At 46.0% G+C, this 21806-nt stretch overlaps 1 protein-coding gene across 1 annotated transcript; it reads left to right on the top strand.

Annotated features, from left to right (window-relative positions):
- The first annotated feature begins 2019 nt into the window (after window positions 1–2019).
- On the top strand, window positions 2020–21610 carry DMBX1 (diencephalon/mesencephalon homeobox 1). Its single transcript, XM_071565288.1, is given in 6 exon segments — window positions 2020–2117; window positions 2119–2173; window positions 14837–15002; window positions 19036–19214; window positions 20395–20749; window positions 21210–21610. Coding segments are annotated over 6 exon segments (1254 nt in total).
- The last annotated feature ends 196 nt before the right edge of the window (window positions 21611–21806 follow it).

The raw sequence follows: 21806 nt of genomic DNA, 5'->3' as shown, positions 1-21806 counted from the left end.
CCCCTTCCCCGTTGCACGGAGCGGAGGAGCCCTGCAGTTTGCCTGCTTTTGAGCAGATTTTTGCTCCCTGGGGTTGCAGTTTGTGCCTCAGATCCTGTGAGCTACAGATCCTCGGGACAGCTCCCAACCAGGCTTTGAGGGGCGAGGATACATTTCCAAGGGGGTCATTGAATTTTGGGAAGCATTGCCTGACGGCTCCTCTCCTTCCCCCGTTCCAACTCGTTGTGATTAGCGCAGTAGGCAAAGTGCCGGTGGCAAACTCGGAGGCAGGGGGTGGTGGCGTCCTTTACAGAGTCCCCCAGAAAAGCAGTCAAAAAAAGCAAGGAGAGCGACTCCTCGTTGGTTTTGTGGGGTGATGCCCAGGCCAGCCCGGGTACAAGTCCCCGGAAAGAGTACCCGAAAAGCGATTGCGGCAATCAGTGCGCCGAGTTTCGCCCAGTAGGTTTCCTGGCCAAAAGCTGGTGGTTGTTAGTTAGAGGGTGCGAGGGGCTCCCCTCGTTCCTGGGGGAGAGCGGGACTTCGTCAGAGCGAGGGGTATAATAGGCTGGAATAGATTTCAATAAGTTCACCCCTCCCTGTCTTTCCCCAGACAATCACTTGGTACCCCACAATCTCTAGTTTAAAAAGAGTAAATATAAACAATAAAAATAAATACAAAAAAGTGGCACTTGGAGCCTTGTGGTGCCCCGAGCCAGATCGACTTCCTCCTTTTTTTTTCTTTTGGTCACAATTTGTACAAAATATCAAGCTCAAATTAAAAGGTCCTCTCCCCCCCCATCCCCTTATTCTTTCTTGTTCCCTTAATTCCTGTCTAAACGGTTTTGCTCTGGGAGAAGAAATCTTTTCTATAGGAGGGAGAGAGGAAAAAAAACCTTCAAGAAGAGAAGGGTATTATTGTTTTAATCCTCTTACCCGCAGTCATTTTAAAACAGGGTGTTTTGGAGCCTGAAATGGCGTCTCGTCTCCCAATCCCATCCTAAATCCTCCTGGGCTGGGAGAGAATCTAAAGGCAAGGAGCTGGCATCTATTACCAATCTCTCTAAAGGCTTTAAACTGCTCTTTCTGCTGCGAAGGCATGGCAAAGCTGAAAAGCAAACACAACTACCGCTCCAGTTAGTGAGTTCTGCCAGATAACCAGCCCGGCCACTGGACAGGAACGTACCTGCGAAAACCCCGCAGGAAAGAGGGCAACAAAAGGAAATACAAGAAATTTAAAAGCCGGTTCTCCTCTTTTTACACACTGGAAAAACAAAGTAATTCGGGGAAAAGTATTTAAAAAAATCATAAGAGGAAAGACCCTTTAACTGCTCGTTCCTTCCCCGTCGAACTCCCGCGGATTCCCCCCTTGCCCCTCTCTCTGCCTTCCCTGGCCTTCCCGTCCCCGCAGGGCCGCCCGAGCGCTGCCGGAGTGGAGCTTCCCCAACGGTGTGGGCAGCAGCGGATCCACCATCCCACGCTCCTCTTGGGTGCTTCCATGGCTCCTAATTTTATCTCTCCGTGTTATGTCCCTGTCTGTTCCCCCGTTCCCCTCCTTCAACCCCATTTTAAAGAGTAGCTGAGAGGGGCAGCAATCTGGGCTGGGGCAGCGGGGCAGCCGGGAGGCGGGTGGGGGGCCGCAGCGTCTCTGTAATTAAGGTTGGGAGATTATCCCCACCAGCATCACCACCCAGGGGCCGTTGAGGGAGAGGGAAACTTCAGAATCTGCTCCAGCGTGGTCCTAGCGGGGAGCGCGGGGAGAGGCAGGGGTTGCCTTCCCTGTGCCTTACGGACCTCATCACCGCCCCTCTCCAGTCCTGGAGTCTAGCCCTCCTCCCTCCACTGGCATCCCATCCGCTCCCAGGGATTTAATTAGGCGTTTACACCTCGGCTTGAAGTAAATGACTGGTAAGAAGTGTTGGGGGGGCGGGGGGGGGGGGTGTACCAGCAGCCCCGTTTTGATTGACAGGGTGGAGGACCATTGAAAATCTTGCTGGGTAGCTCCCGGGTCGCTATGAAGCTCCTTTTAAAAATCCTTCTCCAATGCTGACTCCCGGTAGATGGCAGCTCCGCCGGGCGCGCAGGCAGCGCTCAGCCAGCGCGGGCGGATGGAGTAGGGCGGGCCGGGGCGCAGCGCCGCGCTCCCACGCGTGTCATCGGTCCCACGGCGGGTGGAGAGGCTGCCCCACCGCCCCAGGTAAGAACCCCCCCCCTCCCCCGCACCCCGGGTAGCGCCGTTCCGGGTGGGCTGGGGATGGCGAGGGAGAAATAAGGGGAGTTCGGGGCTTGCCTGCGAGACGGGGGAACCTCTCCGGGGGAGAATCTGCGGCTGGCGGAGGGGATGAGCGCACCGCCGAGGAGGGGAAGCCTAGCCTGTTACCCAGAACAAATCCCATCCCCTCCTTGTCCCCACTTTTTTGTTTGTGTTTTTTTTCCTTTATTTGGAGTATACCACGCTTCCAAAAAAAACCCAACAACAAACAAAAACAAACAAAAAAACCCCAACAAACCCGAACCACACTACTAGCCCAGAGTCTCGTTTCAGACTGACCCCAAATCCCAGCCCCTGGTCTCGCTTCGGTGCAGGGTTTAGGCAGCTGCCAGGAATGAGAGGGTGCAACCCTGTTCATTGAATTGTGGGGGACGCGCATCCCTCCGTCTGCCTGGCACTGTGCGGGGAAGAGTGCAACTTTCCTTCATTTACATAATGATGTTTTAGTAAGTTGCACAGCCTGGTGAGAGCTGCCGAGAGCAGAAACTCCCCGGAGCGGGGCCGGGAGCGGGGCCGGCTGGTGATGCCCCTGCTGGGGCTGGCTCCGGGGGTTTGTCTTTCTCATGAGTCTGCAAGTTGAGTAAGGAAGGGACGGAAAGGGAGAACAAGACTCCGGCAGCGCTAGGAAGCCTTTCTAAAACAAATCACACCCCCACATCACCCCTTTGCGAGGTTAGACGGCAAAATGGGAAGGGGGACTCGCCTGTAAGGAGCGAGGCGGGGGGAGGAGGGAGGACTCTCCCCCGGCCTCTCTCCCTCTTTAAGGGGTTTATAAATCCCGGACCTGCCGTGTCAACCCTTCTTGATAAATTAAGCGCTTCGAAGTCGAAACCTATTTACACCTCCATTAGAGGGCTAACCAAATGGGGATCCGCATGCATATTTTTACCGCAAGAGATCTCATACATCTCCGCCAGAGTCGCCCCTCGGGCCATGGGATAACAGATAGGGAAGGGTGGTGGGTTGTGCTCCGCAGCGGCCAGCACTTGAGCGGAAAAAAGTCCGCGTCCCCACTCGGTGCTGGCTGCCCCGGGCACACGGGACTCGCCCCTCTTGTAGGGGACAAGGAGAGAGCTGGGGTGACCGGATCCATGGACTCCTCTAGTCCAATGCAAGGCCCTCGGAGAAGCTTCTCCTCCGATGGAAATGGGGTTTGACTGTGGGACTTGCTATGGCTGTCCCTTAATTTGAGAAGGGGCAAGAAGCACCCCGTTGGGAGACCTCTGGTCCCCGCGGTCGGCGGCTTTCGCGGGTGCAGTTGCCATTAATTTCCAGTCGTAGACCTCGGGCGCCTGCGGGGGAAAAGGGGTCAGCGCATCCTGGGACGGGACCTTGGTGTCCCCGAAAGTCGCCTCGACGAGGCCGTCAGCAGAAAGGGAGGGAGCAACATCCCCCGTTTCCCGGTAGGATGCCCGTACCGAGCGCTGCCCGATCCCTTTCGAAACGAAACGCGGGCGGAGAGAAGTGGTACTGAAGCTCGACACCCGAGAAGGGCTCGAGTCAACACTCTCGTTCCTGGATGGGGGCTTTGCGGCGTTTCTCCCGCATCCTCTGCTCCAGCCGACCGCGCTCCGGCTGTGTCCCGCATTCTGGCTCCGCTTTCAGCGCCGGGGAAAAAGAAATGTCCGCGCTCTGCCTCATCCCGTCCCCTCCGGCGGCCCCCTCCAGTTCCACTTGGTTAGCTCAAGTTTTCCATGTAAATGACAGTAATAAATATCTAATCATGTCCCGCAGCTATCAGTGGCTCGCCGAGCAGCCGGCATTAATGAGACATCCAGGGGAAGTGTGGGGAAAGAAGAAGGAAAAAAATTAAAAGGAAAGTTGTTCCGCTCTCCCTGAAGTGGTTTTTAGAAGCGAGGCACGGCCGAAGTGGCGAGAGGATGCGTGGGGCTGCGGGGCGCGGAACCCCTCGCTCCGCCGGAACGACCGCAAACAAGGGGCGCGCTCAGGTTCAAACCCATCCCCTCTAATTAACCCCCTCCCCAAAACCCCAGCGATTCCCCCTTGAGGGAGTGGCGAGTCCGGTCGCATCCGCGGGCTGGGGGCTGCCCTCTCTAAAGCCCCGCGGAGATACGTGTGCCCACCCCCGCCGTGATTCCCAAACAATTAATAGAGTGCAATGAGCTTTGAATGCTGATGGTGGGCCGGGAGGGGGGTGAGAGGGTGGAAAGGCTGCTGCTGAAATTAAACCATGAGAGTTGGATTTGTTCGCCTAACGCTAAACAAATGGACTGATTACCTTCTTTCCAAACGCATCAGTCATACTACATTAAGTAGCTGAGAGCTAATTATCCCAATTAGGAGGCTGATTTATAATTAATGGCTTGGACCAAGTGATAATTGGATGTTAATGGATAACAGTTTTGTCAGAAGTAGCCTCCCGCTTCCCCAAAGGCAGGACTGGAGGGTTGATTGTTTTGGGTTGGGTTTTTTTCCCCTTCTCTCTCCCTCACCTCAGCATGGAATACAAAGCAAACGAGAAGCGAAATCCGCTCGTAGCTGGCTCGGGTGGGACCGTCCTCCGGTCGTGGGACCCGCCGGCTGCATCTCAGCTTGCCTGGGGTTCAGTGTGGTGTGTTCTGCAGGGGTAACCCCCAGTACCCACATTTCCCAGTTTTTCAAGCAATTTCTGTTGCTTTTTGTTCCCTCCCTTCCTTGAGTTTCCAAACCGTGGACAACTGCTCTTGCTGGGTTCTTCACCCACCTACGTGAGGTGAGGATGTGAGTCGTGTTCTTGATGACGGGGAAAGGCTGAGCCCCAAGGGGTGCCCTAGTGCAGATGAGACTGCCCCTCTGCCCTGTCTGTCCTATGGAGAGCAGCGTGGGGCTCACCCTAGGCAGTGGAGGTTTTACACCCTCCCTGGCCCACACTGCCAGTGCACTGGCAGGCAGAGAGTGAATCTGTGTTTCTCTAAACCACATATCAGAATTGGCACGCTGACTGTCTTCCCTTCCATGTTCACTTTTCACCCCTAAGTAAGTTGATGCAACTCAGTCCTGCTGCCTTGTTTGCCTCAGCTAGAGAGACTTGGACCTATAACCCTTTGGCTTTCGGATCATGTTTTTAAGTTCAGTCTTTCCATTCTAAGAACTGTAATGGGCACAAAATTCCTGAAAGTGTAAGGGTGACTTCAACCCTGAGTTACTCCACAACTGATGAAAGGTTGTATTAAATTACACCAACATAATCATGCAAAAATTGCATGATCAGTACACAGAAAACCAGTTTAGATCAGCTTTCTAGCTTTTCCTGCTAATTCAGAGATCTTGCTGCCTAAATGTGAGATTCTCTTCATGTTAACACATATGAGCAGGCACCTGCAGTGTGATCTTATTGCCATATCCAAAGGCGCAGCTCTGTTTCATGGAGTTGGTGCAGATGTTGTTTCTCCTCAGTGCCAGTGTCACTGACTGCAATAAAGAAATAGAGCCAGAGGAGCTTCCCAAAGATCAGAGAGGGGGCAAGCTGGCCAGGCAAGTTTTGCACAATATAGTTGTAGAGGGAGTGACTACAGTGGGTTTTGTTCCCAATGTCTTTATGCTTTAAAAGAAGGCTTTATGGAGAAAGCGGGAAATTGCATGAAAAGAAGCCGGGGTGAACAGCTTCTTTCTCCTCTGTCATTATCATAGCCACTCCTGCCAAAACAAAGGTACTGTAGAGAAGATCCAGCTCTTTTGATGTGTGTGCCTACTGGTTGTACTGGTGATGCTATGGGTAAACCCTTTAGCTAGAATGAGTCCATGTTTTCTAAGACTTCAGTGATTTTGCACATATATATAAATATATATAATCTATGTATAATATATTTTTTTCCAGTCCTATACAGCTACTGATAAGCTAACCTCCTTTGAGGGAATTTCCATAAAAATACACTTGTTCTGAATAGGGTGAATTCGGAATTGTAGCTAAATGTTCAGAAATTAATTTATGGTGCACCAGCTAAGCCCTGGGACCCACTAATTTATTCCACTCTTAAGAGCTATTGAAACTGCTTATTTATTTTTTCTCTTTTGACTTCATTAAGTTTTGGATCAGACTCCTTATATTTTCCAAAGCAGCTCTGGTGCAGATTTAGCTCCTGAGAAGAAGAGAGTCTGTGCAAGATCTTGGAGCAGGGTTGGTATTAGAACGGACCAGCAGTTCTTCAAAGGGTGGGAAATGGGGTTTTACAGCTAGCAGTTGTAGGTAGAAGACAATATAAATGTGATTTCTTCCTGGTAGCTCCTGGCACAGCTCTCTTAGGACCGACTTTAGCCTCTGTATGACCAGAGCAAATAATGACTTGAAAAATGTTGCTCTAAAACTGAAATTGTGGGGGCGATGCTTGGGAACTCCACTAGGGTCTTCCAAAGAAAAAGTAACTATTGCACTGGGGCAGACGAGCTGTTGGATCTTGCTGGGCAGAAAATGCTACCCAAAAGAGACCTGTGGAAACCTGATGTCTTCAGCACCGTGGGGAGCCAGCAGGCAGCAGCTCCTAGCCCAAGGTGGGTAAACATGCTTCTGCTGAAGGACTCCACCTCTCCCTGCAAAACCCAGAGGACGTTTAGCTGCTCTGCCTGCTTTACAGCACGCAGCTCTTTGAAGCACAGATTACCTGCTGGTGGCCAAAATATATTGCTTACCTTGGCAGTCGCACTTAATTTGGTGTATGGATCCAAATGCTTATGGGAAAGGAAGTTGTGTTCCCCAGGCCCTGGCAATGCTGCTGCTAACTGCAGTTCATGGCCCTGTTAAAAGGCGGCACAAGTTTTCCCCTGCCCTAGCCCCACCTGAACTTGCAGAAACAGCCTAGGTTCACACTCTCAGCTTCTTTTGCCTTCAAAATTTGCTTGTTCTTTATAGTTCTCAAAATCACCTTCAAACAGAATTGCAGTTGGTGTCACAGCCTCATAGCATTTCAACTAAACATCTGAAAGAGCATTTAAGAAAATAGTTTTGACCCAGCTGGGTTAAACTCCAACACAGCAGCACAAACCACTGCCTTTTACAAAGACACATTGCTCTCTTCCTTGTGTGAGTACCTAACTGCTTTCAGCTTAACACTCGGAGTTTCCTGAAATAGTGATGGTGCGTGAAGAAATCACCACTCCTCCATGCCTCATCCCAGTTGCTGCCCTTGAAGACCAACATCTCAGCTGAGGCACTGCCCTGGGAGTGCCTAGAGCAAGCACACATTCCCTTCGGCCAGCCTGGCTTCCAGGCTTGTAGCACCTGAGAAGAGCAGGAGCAGAACTAAGAATGTCTTTAACTGTCTCAGCAAATCTTTACAGAACTTACCTGTCAGGGCTGCAAACGCTTCTTGCAGTGTCTGCTCTCCCTTGTTAGGGCTCAGGACTAGATTGTAAGATCAGCATCACGGTCGTGGTGCTCAGGACAGATGGAGGTCATTGTCAGTAAATGTCATAGGCTTTAAAACATATTTTGACAAGATTATATCATGGGTAAAATCCTCCAGGATATTGCTCCATCTTCCAGGGACAGTGAAGGTTCCTGAACCCCCAGCAGAGCAGCCCCAAGAAGCTGTGTTCAAGCTGGCCAGTTTGCTCATGGAAGCAATCTGCAGTCAAATAGGCTACAGGCAAAAGCTGTTTTGGGGGCAGAGGGAAAGCAGTGAGCCACCCTTATGCTTCCAGCAGCCATGGGGAAGGGCAGAGTTTGGGAAGTCTGGATTGAAAATTCCCTTTGCCAGCATTAGGGAAAACAAAATGATGCTTCTCAAGCAGAGCCATTTTAACAAAAGTGAGAGGAAGGGCTGAGCCAGACAAACCATGTGCAAATACAGCTAAACCAAAACCATGCTTGTTTTGGAAGGGGCAGGAGAGAAAAGTACTTTCTCCTTATAAACACCCAAGATAAACCCTTTAAGCTGTTTGTGAATTCAGTAGTTTGATTGCAGAGTGCTTTTAGAGTATTTCAAGCCCTGAAGTCAGGGCAGGCTGGAGGCAGAGATGCTGTAAGGTCTGGAGAGTGAGAGCAGCTGGGCAGCACAAGTACGTGCAAGCCTGCCTGCAGTGGGATGCTACTGCATTTCTCATCCATGGATGTGGAGTGTGCAGCAGCAATGTTGACTGAGCTGGGCTGTAGGGTTCAGTTTTCCACTGTGTTATTAATCATAAGAAATCTTAAATGCATTATTTTTGTTGTTGCTGTTGCTGACTGAGCTGGAAGCAGAATGAGATGAGAAACTAGAGTCAGTGATGCTCGTGTTAAGAGCTTTTCCTATTCAACCAGGAAAATGCTTTACTTCAATATAAATTCTAAGAGCTTTTCCTGAGGCTTGAGTGCTGCTCTGAAGGAGGGAAGGGAGGTTTGTTCTAGTTTGATCTGTAAGCACTGATTGTCTTGTGTAAATTACGACAAGCAATGGATTTAGCACCACAGTGATGTTTAACGATACCAGTCTTGGCTCAACACTGCAAAGTGCTGGGCTCCAAGCCCTAAAATTTATCCCTCACCCAAAGTAGAAACTTTAAGAATGTCTTTATGTTATTTTATTTTGGACATAGTGAGACTGCCTCTCTGAAGAATGCCTCTGCAAACAGAGGCACCAGAAAGTCTTTAGGCTGGAACCGTCTAGTGAATCACCCAGTTTTGTTATCTGGGGCTTTTTGGGGAAAATGATGATTTCGCAAAGGCTTAAATAAAAATCGCAGCAGCTGATGAGAGTTAAGTCTGTTAGCCAGAGCCCACTGTCTCAACTGCTCACAACCTGGTGTCAGAGTTTGTAGAGTTCTACAGTAAAACTTTTCTCAGCAGGATGCTCTGCGGTTTGTTTTACATAACTCACAACTATCTTAAAGTGCTTCTGCTACAAATAGATGTGCATTACAAATAGAGCTGCTGTGCTCATCAGCAGCACAGCCTCAACAGAGGCAATTATTTGACAAGGTCTACCCTGAAACTGTGATGCTGTCTCTAGCTAGAAGTATTTCCAAATTTCAGCTGCTAGCAATACTCCTAGTTTTAAGAAAAAGATCCCTTTATTTATACAAAGGTCACGAGTAATAGCTGAACATGAGCCTCAAGAACTGGTGCGATTGGTCAGGTTTTGCTTTCAGTGGGTTGCAACTTGTTTAACCGGATCCAGTCTAATTAAGATCTCTGCCTGCACTAAGAAACTAACTCCATTTAAATTCAGGGATTTACACAGGTGTAAAAATATTGCAAGAAGATTAGAAATGTGGAGTCTGGGGAATTTTTTTGAGAGCTGTTCTCAATTCCTTTATTTCAGTTACAAGAAAAGCCCTTTGGAAGTCTTTTTTTATGGTGCATGTTGCTCTCAGACTTTGACGTTTGAATGAGAAACTATGATGTGTTGCAGTGTTTCAAATTATTTATATTTCATCCACTAGAAAGGTGAAATTGTTTCCTTAGACATTTGGTAATCTCACGTGAGGAACAAAACTGATTTATAACAGGTTGGTTATTATCTTATGTGATTTTTGACCCTTATATATCTAAAAGATTTAGGGATATATGAAAAAAAATTGAATGATCTTGAAAGGATCATTTATTCATAACCCCCCAGGTATGTAATTCATTTAGTACCAAATACATATAAACCCAACATCTTGATATAGAGTGAGCCTGCTTTCCTAGAATGTGAGATACACAGTCAGAGATTCATTATTTATCTTGCTGATGTAAAGTGTTTCCGAATAAGGAATTACAGCATAAAATCATAATGCAGAACAGCTTCAGGAGAGAGGGGTAGATATTTTGTTGTGATTTTATTTTTGATGATGTTTATTGCCAGGGGTAATAAGGGGGATGGAATCTTGTAGCACAAACCATTTACTGTTATTACCTGTTAATAATGAGCAATGAGTTCCTGTGCTTTGCATAAACAGAGGTAGTGATTTGTACCACCTTAGTACTTGCTCAGCTCAGAACCACTATTTTCCTTTTATCTGACAGGGCTGCTTCTGGTTCTTTCTGTCACCTGTAGGGCCCTGAACACCAATGAAGAGCACCAGACTTTTATTTCAAGTTTGTTGGGGGTTTTTAACTGATACTTTTCCCATGCTCAAGATGTGCCTTGCATAGGGCACAGATCCGAGGCTGTGCTGAGCTCTTCCAAACTTCAGATGCATCTGTGGTGAATCTCTCTTTTCAAATAATGAACTATAGTGTTGAAATTTCTTTCTGATAATGACTTTCCAAAGTCCAGATTTAACTTCTTTTGTACAGCTTATTTCCCACATAAAGAAATCATCATACACAATCCCACCCCACTGTCACCAACCTTCCCAATATCGGGACAGCTTTGATGAGTTGGTAAGCTAACACCATCCCACAGTGCCCACCAGTAAAAAGCAGACTGCTATCCTCTTCATGAGTTCTTGCGGAAAAAATCAGTATTTTTAACTTACAGGTTTTATTACCCCATACTTCATGATGACATCTGAGCATTTTGTGCAGCAATGAATTTAGTCTCAGTACTTCTTTGACTTTGGGATGATTCACTGTTTAGAGGGACCAGCTGAAGGGTAAAGAGAAAACAGCCCAAAGCCCCTGCAAAGCTTCAAGTCCTACATTCAGTCTCAAACACATCTCACCCAACAGTTTGCTTGAGATAGGAAAATATCTTGTCCTGGGCATTTTTTTGCTTCTACCTGGGAGAACTGGCCTGAATAAGCTATTGGAGAAAATTCCTCCATCTCAATTCAATATAGATCTGGGGAGCAAACCCACTTTCTCAGTTTAAAACTTTTCCTCCAGATCAGCACTGGCACAGGGAGCTGCTGTGGATGCCCTCATTCAGAACAGCTTGGGATGGGGATGAGCTCACTAGCATTGGCACGAGCTCTGTGACAAGCACAAGTGGCACTTGAGTTTGCAGTCTGCATGGATAGATCCATTTCTCCATTCATGAGTTTTGTCAGTTCTGTGATTTTGCTAAAGACTTTGTGTGTGACTGGCAAGTGAAGCCAGGTACAGAATTATGATGTTTTGATGGGGAGAGTAAGATAGTGAAATGAGGACAAGAGTAACCAGAAAATGACCCTGATCTCAAATTCTTGGGTGCACTTATTAAAGCTCCAGAGTAAATTTTGTGATTTTTTTTGGTGTTGTTTTTTTTTTCCTGATAGAAGGGAAAATACAGAAGCTTTGTTGCAAGGGACCTTTCAAATAACTTCAGTATCTCATTTTAAAAAAGATGTTTTATTTTTCCCAGATCTGTTTTAATTCCACACATGCACAAGCAACTCAGAACTGGAGTTTTCACCTGGTGAGGAAATGCATGGATCTCCCTTCACATCTTCTTTCAGAACAGAATTACATGCAAAATTATACAAAATTAGTTACCAGTTAAATAAGAAAACTTAGAGCCTGTTACAAAAATTGAAAAGCCAAAGCTGATAATATTAAAACCCAGTCTCCCCTGTGTACCACACTATTAAGGGGTGCACAGTAAATAACACCACTCTTGTGCTGTATGACTTTATGGGAACCTGAGGTTTTTGAGGCCAGTGTTGGGAAGGGATGGATGAGAGCCATGTTGTTGGTTGGAGCTATCCCAGTCTGTTTCAGGATAACAGGGTTCTTGTTCCTGGTTGGTAAATGTGGAAATTGTTTTGCATCAGATTGAACAGCAGCAGCCTAACAAGGAGTGGTCTGCTCTCTGGAGTAGTCTGGGATGGGCAGAGATCTACATCACCTGGTCTTAAAACAATGCAGGGAATGGAGAAACCTGGATTTCTCATAGACAGCAGTAGTTAAAGCTAAGGGGAATACTGTGTCCTCCCTGTGAGGCTGGATCTTAGCAGGATGTAGCTCCTGCAGTCTGAGAGGTCTGCAGGCTGGGGTAAAAAAATAGGCGTGGCTTCCATGAGTTTTCCTTATTGAAAACATAAGTGAGAGTTAAAAGCTGTAGGAGAATTCTTGGGACTGAGGTAGCAATGCCAGAATGGCAAGAGGGTCTGGTACAGGGCATGTCAAGGAGACCTCTCAGCTTGGTGCTGCAAAATGTGGATAGCTGGGAGAGAGCAAGTCTTGTGATGCTGAAGATGGGAGAATTACTGATGCACGGCCCCTCATGGCCACAGAAAGAAACCATCTTCCCCAGGGAGGTACCAGCCCCAGGCACCCCCTGTGTTTTCCTGCATCTTTCCTCATCTCTTTTCTCCAACTTCTTTCTCCACTGCTCCCAACTTTGTGATGATCTCTGATGCACAAAATCAGGATGAGGCATCCTCTTTCTTTCAGGATGGATGCCGTGTTACCCTCACAGCTTATCGATCACTCAAGCTCATACTCTTCCACAAAGCAGGAGTTCAAACTTTGCTCTCATCCTCCTCCTGGCTGTGGCTGTTCCTGAGGCCCTCCAGCCACCCAGAGACATAAAAGATGCATTTGCAGATTTTGAAAATTAAAACCATCTATACAGCCAGTGGGAAAGGATCAGCTTATTTGGTTGCTTAATGAAATATAAAGATTATTTTAACCAGTGTAAGCACTATTCGACAGCTTGTGAAACACAGCAGTGGCTTGATGAATGGCTTTCTCCATTAAAAAAAATTGCTGCATGATGTCTTTTAAATATTTAATTTATTGGGGTTGGCGTGAGCTTGGAGCTGACAGTTAAGCAGGAGCTGTTTATGGTCTCTGTTAACTTTGCTTACTAGGCTGAACAGTCTCGCTCAGTAAATTCCTTCATTTTTTATCCTGCATCTGGGATGATACATTTGCTGCACAAGTGAGTAGGAACTTCTGCCTGTGGTCTGCACTGCAGTGCACCAGGCAGTTACCAGCAAAGCTGTGATAGACATTGACGCCTGTTCTGAGTCCATCTCAATTAAGTCTTTTTCTTTTTTTTTTTCTTTTTTTGATGTGCTTTCTTTTAGGCCACCCAGAAGAGTTTGTTCAGAGACACATGTACACATAAATTCACCTTTTAACAATCAAGTAAGCTGAGATATTCCTGGAGCAACTGTTTCAGTGGAAACACTGGGCTTCAGACACAACACCATTGGCAGTGTCCTTGGAAGACTTAATAGTACAGGAAAATTCCCCTCCTCTCTCTCTTCATTTTTCCTTTAATATGCCAGCTTGCTATACCACTGACAACATGCAAGGGGGATTAGAATAGAAAAACAGGCATTTCTGTGAGTTGGGAGTCAAAGACACTTGGCCTCCCACGTATCTTCTGGCAAGGCTGAGCCCCGGTGTGGATTCTTGAGCATCTATTAAGGACAGAGGTCTGGCAGCAGCCCAGGGCAGTTAATAGGTTCTGTGGCCTCAAATGGTTTTCATGAAACATGCAGGAACTTAATAAGCTTTGAGACCTCCACCCCACTGGCCAAAGCCGGAGGAACCAGCCAGCTGATTCACAAGTCTGTGCTTCCTACACTGAGGTGGAGATAATGGGAGTTCAGAGCAGGAAGGATAGTGAGACCAACCCATTTCCATCTCTCCATCTTCACCACGAGTTGTTCTCCATGGTATAAATCATCTACAGGCAAAAATTAAGGTCTTTTCTCAGTACAGAAAATACAACAGATAATTTTTCTTTCAAATTTTTGCTGTTCAATACCTCAGGTTTCTCCTGAAAACCAACCATTGGTGTTAAACCACCTCCCTCCGATGTTAAAATTGTTTTCTAGGAGACTGCCTAGAAAAGATATCTGCTTTCCTTACGTTAGTCCAGCTGAGCCTCTTTCTCTGAACATTCATTCATTGCACTGACTTTCCAGATGATGACTTGCTGATGTAAATGGTGGTTTAAAAAATTTATTTTGTGGCTAATGTTTCACAACTTCCTTTCTGATGTCTTACAAACTGAAGAAACGGCATCCTGGAGGCCCTCAGTCGTTTACGACAGGGATGAATGAAGTATCATTCGGCTTTTGAGATCAATATTAGCTCACTTTTACAGATGGCCTGTAAGGGGAAAAAACCTTGAAGTTTCATGCAGAGCCCACACTAGAAAAAAAAAAGCCATTAGTTTTCTGAAATAATTTCCTTGCTACAGAGCTATGAAATGTCAGTATTTATTGCAAACCTTATTCCCTCTTTAACCATAACATTTTTGGTGCTGTTTCACTACAGATTTATTTTCTTTTAACCATATGCTTTTTTTCTTTCTCCTTTTCTGTATCATTTGTGTTTTCTTAAAAAGAACCTTAAAAAATGAATGGAAACAAATTATACATGTGTGGTTTCAAATAGGAAAGATTATTTGACATTACAGCAGTGAGATTATGGAGTAGTCCACTGTAGGCAATGATAGGGACAAAAATCCCAGCTAGTCCAGGGATAAAGGTAGGTCAATTCACTAGAAGTCACAGCAATACATTAAACTTTATTGTAGTATGTAAAAAAAAATCATTTCCCATATTTTGATAAGCATATCTAGAGTGGGATATAGTCAGATGCCAGGCTTTAAGCTTGGAAGCCAGACTAGTGTTTGTATAGGAAGTATTTTGATTCCTGTCCCAGAGCCTGGTGGAGTTGAGAGTTTGGACATAAGCCTTGCACACAGCAGTTTAATTTTGAGCTCAGCATTTCCAGAGCTCTGCTGAGACACCAGGATGCTGGAATAGCACATTCCTAAGCCCGTTTCTCTTTTGCATGTTTTTCAGGTTTATGTCACCATGCAGCACTATGGAGTGAACGGCTACTCCCTGCACGCCATGAACTCGCTGAGTGCCATGTACAACCTCCACCAGCAGGCAGCTCAGCAAGCCCAGCATGCCCCGGACTACCGGCCCTCGGTGCATGCCCTCACCCTGGCAGAGAGACTGGCTGGTAAGAACAATTCATGGCTTTCACTGTTCCCTGGGGGGGGGGGGAACCACCATCCGAACAACAAAACGCTTGTTGCTTGCATTGAGTGAAACTCCTCTTTGAAAGTTGGTGTGTGACACAGCCAGTTGGTATGGTGTGCTACTCAATACTGGCCACGTGGCCAAGCTCTGCTGGTGACACTTGCACTCCAGTGCTTGCTGTCAGAGAACCACTGCACTTTGCTGCAGACTGGCCTCCAATGCCTGGGAAGCCCAGGGTGTGGCCCCACTATATGAATTTGAAAAGAGAGAATTAAAAAGACACTGAGATGTGTTTTAAAAGATTAACAGAAAATAGCAGAAAATGTTACTTTCTTGTTAGTAAATAAGAGCACAATTACATGAGCATGCAGTGAATTGGACTTCCCCCACTACGGGGCCCAGATGTTGCATCCCCTGACAGCCATCCCCTGCCATCCCAGGCTGTAGCTTGTTTTATCCTGTCATCCCATCATGCAGCTATTTTCCACTGCTGTCCTACAAACCATTCTTTCTCTCTGGGAAATGATCTTCTTTTGGATCTTCTTTGAATTTCACCTTGACCTATTTCTTCCTGGGGATCCTAGACCTTGACTAGAGGTGACACTTCCCTGCAGGTCCTGCCACCTTCCATAAAAGAGCTTTTTTAGGCTCAAAACAAGTCACATGTGACTTTACCCAGACAGTGTTATTTGCACAACACTGTTGATGGTGGGACAGTGGGACAGGAGCGCTGTTCCAGAGCATCTGAGCTAGTTTTCCATATTCAGCCATGATTGTAACAGCACTGCATCAATGCTGCCATTAGAAGGAATTGCAAAGTTCAAATAGTATTTTATGATTTGGTAGGGGGAATTGTTCAAAAATAATTGGAGACCTGATAATATTTGGTATGGTAGGGCACATGTATCTACTCTAAATGTCAGTCTGTCACAAAACATCCAGACTTATCTGAGATCATCGATCTCCTGCAATGGAAGTTATCAACAGCTGCAACATCACTGTTTTGGTCTGGACTTAGATGCAGTGAGGTAGAGTAGACCTGATAACCAGGACATGGAAGCTAGAGCAAAAAGTTAGTATAGATGTGATTCTAGAAACCCTTTCAGAATGAATAATCTTCCCTGACAGTCTGAAAATATGTCTGTGTTCTAAGATAGCTTTCTAGTTGTCTGATATTAAAGGAAAAAAAGATATAGGAAAAAAATATGTAGAGTGACATCTTCTCGCCTAGAGTAGATGGAAAAAATTATATATCCAGAAAACTTTAGTGGTCTAAATTTAATAGATAGGGGCCTAAGCTAAACTAAGGATGTAGATGTTCCAGGTGAGTAGTCCACCAAGGCATGATGATAAAGGTCTTGGACTCTTCAGATTGGAGAACCATAGCTGACTGTCAAATCTTCATGCCAGCAGTCTTCCTTTACCCAGCTGCTGGTACTGATCTCCTTAACTAGGTTCCTCAGACCACTCAGTGGCTGCGGGGTCTCTTGGGCAGCATAGGACAGGGCAGGGAGCCACTGTCCTCACTGACAAACAATCAAAGTGGAATTAAAGAGTCCTGGCCTTAATCCTGGCTTCACTGCTGGGCTGAAGAGTGATGACAGGTGGACACTTTCCTTGTCCTGATCATCCATCCCTTCGTTCCTTACCTTTTCAGTATATAGGTGGTCAGATGGCAGTACATGGCCCTGAACTCTGCAACGTACCTTGCAGACGTTGGATATCATGCTACCCCTTTCCTAGCTGCAAGAATCTCTTAAAGACTTTTTTGATTGCCTGTATCTTTTACAGTAGAGCATGGAGGACTAGGATAAAACAGAGGAAGATAAAAAAGAATAAAAAAATCTATTCTCATATTCTTGACCAGGAGATTCAATTGGTTTCCTGACCTCTTATCTTTAAAATTAATAACCCACCTGGAAGACTTTCCAAATTAAATCCCACGGTTCCCTTGTCTGCTTATCAGTGGCAGGGTAGGCATTATATACCTATGAGCTGTTTCCTTTGCAGTTGCCTCACATTCTGTTACTTCTGAATATCTTTCAGTGCAGGTTATAGATCTCATTTGCCTTCCAGGGACAGTCAGAATAAAGCAGCACAAAAGCAAATGACCTTAAGTCAGAAAACAGAGGTTTCTGATTGTAACTGCAGAGCCTTACCTGCAATTTATATTCTCCTTCTCACACAAAGCCTGAAAACATAGTTAAAACATTAAAATAATTGCTGGTTGACTCTCATTGGAGTGGCCAAACTTAATGCATAAGCTGCTGCCTCTGGGGAGCTTGTAGGTCTAACCTCTACTCTAGAAATTCGGGAATATTCCAGCCTGCAGGTAGGGTGTTTAACTAGTGCCCTTTCTCCTGTTTTATGTACTTGAAACACAAATGTTTTTTAAAATGTTTTGGGGCAGCTTCCATTTCATTTCTTGTCTTGCAACATCCTTTCTCCTTGCCTGCTGCACCGTAAGTTGTGCCTGAATGCCTCAAGGATGGTCCCTTTTCCTCCAAAGGGGCAGCTTCACCAGTGTTTGAACTCCCAGAGAAGCTCCAGTGCCTCAAACACAGAAGTCTCTTGTATGCAACCAACACTATATTGTTGAAGACCTTTAGGCTGATCACATCTTTGCCATGTTGCCAAAACCACATGGATCTGGCAATCTCCCAGAAAGGCACTGTGAATGCTGACCTAGAATGAAACAGCTGGAAGTTTTGGAAGAGGAATGTTTGAGTGGTGCAAAGCTGATTTGCTACGCTCATTAGCCAATGTATTTGGAACCTGGCTGTGTGGTGCTGGGGCTGGCCTTGACAGCAGGTTTTGTTTTGTTGTTTAGATTCATGTCACGATGCTCGTGACAAAAGCACAAATAAACAGCAGCCAGAGCCTTCATCTGGCTCCGCATGTGATAATGCTGACTTTTCTCCCTGTTAGGTTGTTTTCTCATATATTCATTCCTCTCTTCTACTGGAAGTCACATTCTTAACTGAATTAAAAATGATACCAGACACTACTCTTTCTGTAGTTCCTTTTTGAGAGCAAACCTCTCGCCAAACTGTTTCATTCCAAGGCTGTAGCACAGCATGTCCCAACTTGCATAATAAAGGGTAGTTTTTTTTTCATTTTCAAGTAACTTATTTTCATTGATTTAAGATCTTTCTACTCCCACTAACTGTTGTGCAATAATAACGCCTCTGGTAAAATAATAAGCCCTTTACTGTTTGCCTCAGATTTTCCCCAGTCTGAATTTCTTCTCTGCCCTCAATTTTCCAAGCACAGTTTGCAAAGTCAGACCTTGTGAGTAGGTGCTCTGCTGAGAGGAGCTCAGCACATGAGCTCTGGGCTTGCAATCAGCGGGGCTGGATGTGGTCCTGGCTAGTCTTTCCACCCCAGATGCTGGAGAGTGTCTGTGCTCAGTAAAGCACTTACTTTAAATCTAGATGCACACAAGCACATGAGATTAAATTCTTTGCTGAAGTGAAGCCCAGAACAACTCTCCAGTATCATGCCTTGAAGACTACAGTGAGCTATATACGAGATACTAAAGAAGTATAATGGTGAATCTCCCCACATAGTTTTTAATTGTGTTTCATAATGAAAGATTCTTACGCTGTTGTAGGATCTGGGCATCTGTGTGTCCTGCCCCAGTGATGTTGGAGCAGACTGACTTATTTCAATCAAATTTAGCACTGGAGTCTCAGCAGTTTCCACAGCTGTCATAGAAAGAGGTTCTCTGCCCAGGATAGACATCTAGAATCAAAGAATCATAAAATGGTTTGCTTTGGAAGGGACCTCAAATGTCATTTAGTTCCAACCCCCCTGCCATGGTTTTATCTCCTCAAACACCTCAATTAACCAGCAAAATGTGTGTATGTGTCTTATTAGCTCTAAAGCAATGAAAAAAAAATATTTTGTAGTTTTCTCTGATGTCAGCAAGTGCTTTATTCAACTGTCAGCATACAAATTCCAATAATTAAATTGGCCACTTTTCTTGTCTTCCAACGGCTGTACATTTCAAGACATTATTTTGGAGGCACGTTATGGATCCCAGCACCGCAAACAAAGGCGAAGTCGCACAGCCTTCACTGCCCAACAGTTGGAGGCACTGGAGAAGACCTTCCAAAAGACTCACTACCCAGATGTGGTGATGAGAGAACGGCTGGCTATGTGCACAAACCTACCTGAAGCCAGAGTCCAGGTACTGATATTTTGTTGTTTGTGAGTGGGGTATTTAAAAGAGTATAGTGGGGGTCCCAAAGGGTTGACAGCTCGCTTGACCTTTCAAGATTCTTCCAGTGCAACCAAAGATTTTGGGCAGTAAAGTTGTTGAAGGCGGGGCAGGGAGGCTAAAATCATCCAAATTCATACATCTGTTAAAGAAACTTTTAATCCACTTACACATTTTTTAAATTTAGGATTGTCTGAAGTGTACACTGGTTTTCATTTGTTCTTTTACATTTCTTTGGGGGAAATTTTAGAAACAACAACAGAAGTCTACTTATTTATTTGCAAGGCTTTTCTGGATTTCTCAGAAGAGTAGAGACTCAAGTAATTCCAGCTGCTCCTTTCCACCAGTGTCAATATTTGTAACATCTCAGGCCAAGGTTTGGGTTTGGTTTTTGGTTTTGTTTGTTGGGGTTTTTTTAGTTTCAACTACTGCAATGTGCTAGTTCGTAACCTACTGGTGAGGAGGTTCTTGCATTCCTGGGCTTTAAAAGACAAATAGCAAGTTCCTCACTGTGAAGAGAAAAAGTAATAGAAAAAAATAGTTCTTTTCTATAAATATCAAGGTATTTTAATCTAAAAATGGTTGTTTCCTTATCTAACTAACTGAACAACACTAACAAGACTTGCAAATATGTTTCTTCTAATCCATGTTTACTGATTTACATTGAAAAAATGTATGAATTCTTTTTTCCTTTCCTAAATTCAGTTCCCAGATAAGAGCCTATGCCTGTAATGACTTACTTTGAGTGTTGGCACCATAGTTTTGGTACACTTATAACCAAATGGTTTTAAAAACTAACAGAGTGCAAGCCAATGTAATGTCATCAGATGTTACAGCTTTAAGATATTCTGTTTAAACAAAACTACCTAACAAACTCAGAAAAAAGAAAACTCAGTCACAAAAACCACCAGCTGTGGAGTGTCATAGAAAATCAACATAGAAGCTAGATATTTTTGAAAATATGTTTTATATGTTATTTGTAGATGCACTGAAAAAAGTAGAGGTCTAAGGTCCAGCAAAGTGGAATGACCTTTGGGCACAGTGGGCTTGCAGTAGCTCATTACCTGGGGTTCCCCTAAAGCTCCCAGGCTGAATGATGCTGAATTTGGCAGGATTCTCACTTTTTCACTTGCTGTTTGTGGCACTGAAGGTCTGGTTCAAGAACCGGAGAGCCAAATTCCGGAAGAAGCAGCGTAGCCTGCAGAAAGAGCAGCTGCAGAAGCAGAAGGACTGTGAAGGGAACCACAGTGAGGGCAAGACAGAGCCAGCTGTGCTGGAGACCCAGGCTACCAGTCTGGACACCGAGAAGGTCCAGAGCCTCCCCAGCGAGGTTGGCACAGACCTCAACCTAACCCTGTCAGAGCAGTCAGCCAGTGAGTCAGCACCTGAGGATCAGACTGACAGAGAGGAGGAGTTTAAGAGCGCCTTGGATGAAGCTAAAGTGGACAAGAGCCCAGGTGTGGACAGCAAGGCTTTGAACTGCAAGAGGGCAAGCCCAAAAGCAGGTAAGGGGCAGCATCTTCAGGGGGGTTGGTGTAAAGATCTGGTATTTTCTAGGGGGGTGCCGGTGGTTGGGTATAGTCCCATATTCCCTATGGTGTGGATGCTCACAGGTAGGCTGCCCACAACTGTCTTCTTGTCCTTAACACTAAACAGAACCAACAGAGGGTATGATGTCTACTGCAGAAAGAGCAAAGATCTTCTGCTCAAGTTAGATGTTGTGAAGAGCAGTGCCCAGCAGCATTAGGAAAGCCATAGCAAAGAGCTCAGCCCCATTTCTGTACTGTAAGGTGCCAAGTATGGAACAGACATAGATTTAGCTCTCATGAGCTATCACAACCCCTCTCATCTGCCCTCCAATGCAAGGGAGAAGTCTGTGCTACTGTCCAAACTGTACTGGATGCAAATCAGCAGCTGCATCCAGCCTGTGGGAATGACCCCCATCCCCTCTGTCTCCTGCTACAGAGTCCCCTATCAGCGCAACTGTGACACCTTCATCCAGCAGTGGCCTGGCTCAGACTCACTCCTACTCCTCCTCGCCCCTGAGCCTCTTCCGCCTGCAGGAGCAATTCCGCCAGCACATGGCAGCCACCAACAACTTGGTCCATTACTCCTCCTTTGAAATGGGGACACCGTCTGCCATGCCCTACTTGGGCATGAACGTCAACATGGCGCCACTGAGCTCTCTGCACTGTCAGTCGTATTACCAGTCACTCTCCCACGCTCAGCAGGTCTGGTCCTCACCCATCCTGCAGGCGTCCAGCTCCCTTCCGAGCCTGAACAGTAAAACGACGAGTATTGAAAACCTAAGGCTCCGGGCAAAGCAGCACGCTGCGTCCCTCGGGCTTGACACCCTACCCAACTGACTGCCAGATGAACTACCACTGCCCACGAGAAGATGCGCCAGAGGTTGGCACTGTACGAGTCACCCCATGAATCCCCATGCACCCCCATCTCTTCCTGGAGTAAGGTGCTCCCTTTCAGGAAAAACTTTGCATTTATTAACATCTTATTAGCACCACCATTGCATCAGACATTGCTACTGGCCTGGTCTTCACTAAA

This window comes from Pithys albifrons, chromosome 10, assembly GCF_047495875.1.
Source record: "Pithys albifrons albifrons isolate INPA30051 chromosome 10, PitAlb_v1, whole genome shotgun sequence".
NCBI lineage: Eukaryota > Metazoa > Chordata > Aves > Passeriformes > Thamnophilidae > Pithys > Pithys albifrons.
Note: the sequence above shows the minus strand (reverse complement) of the source record. Positions and strands in the feature narration are given on the sequence as shown.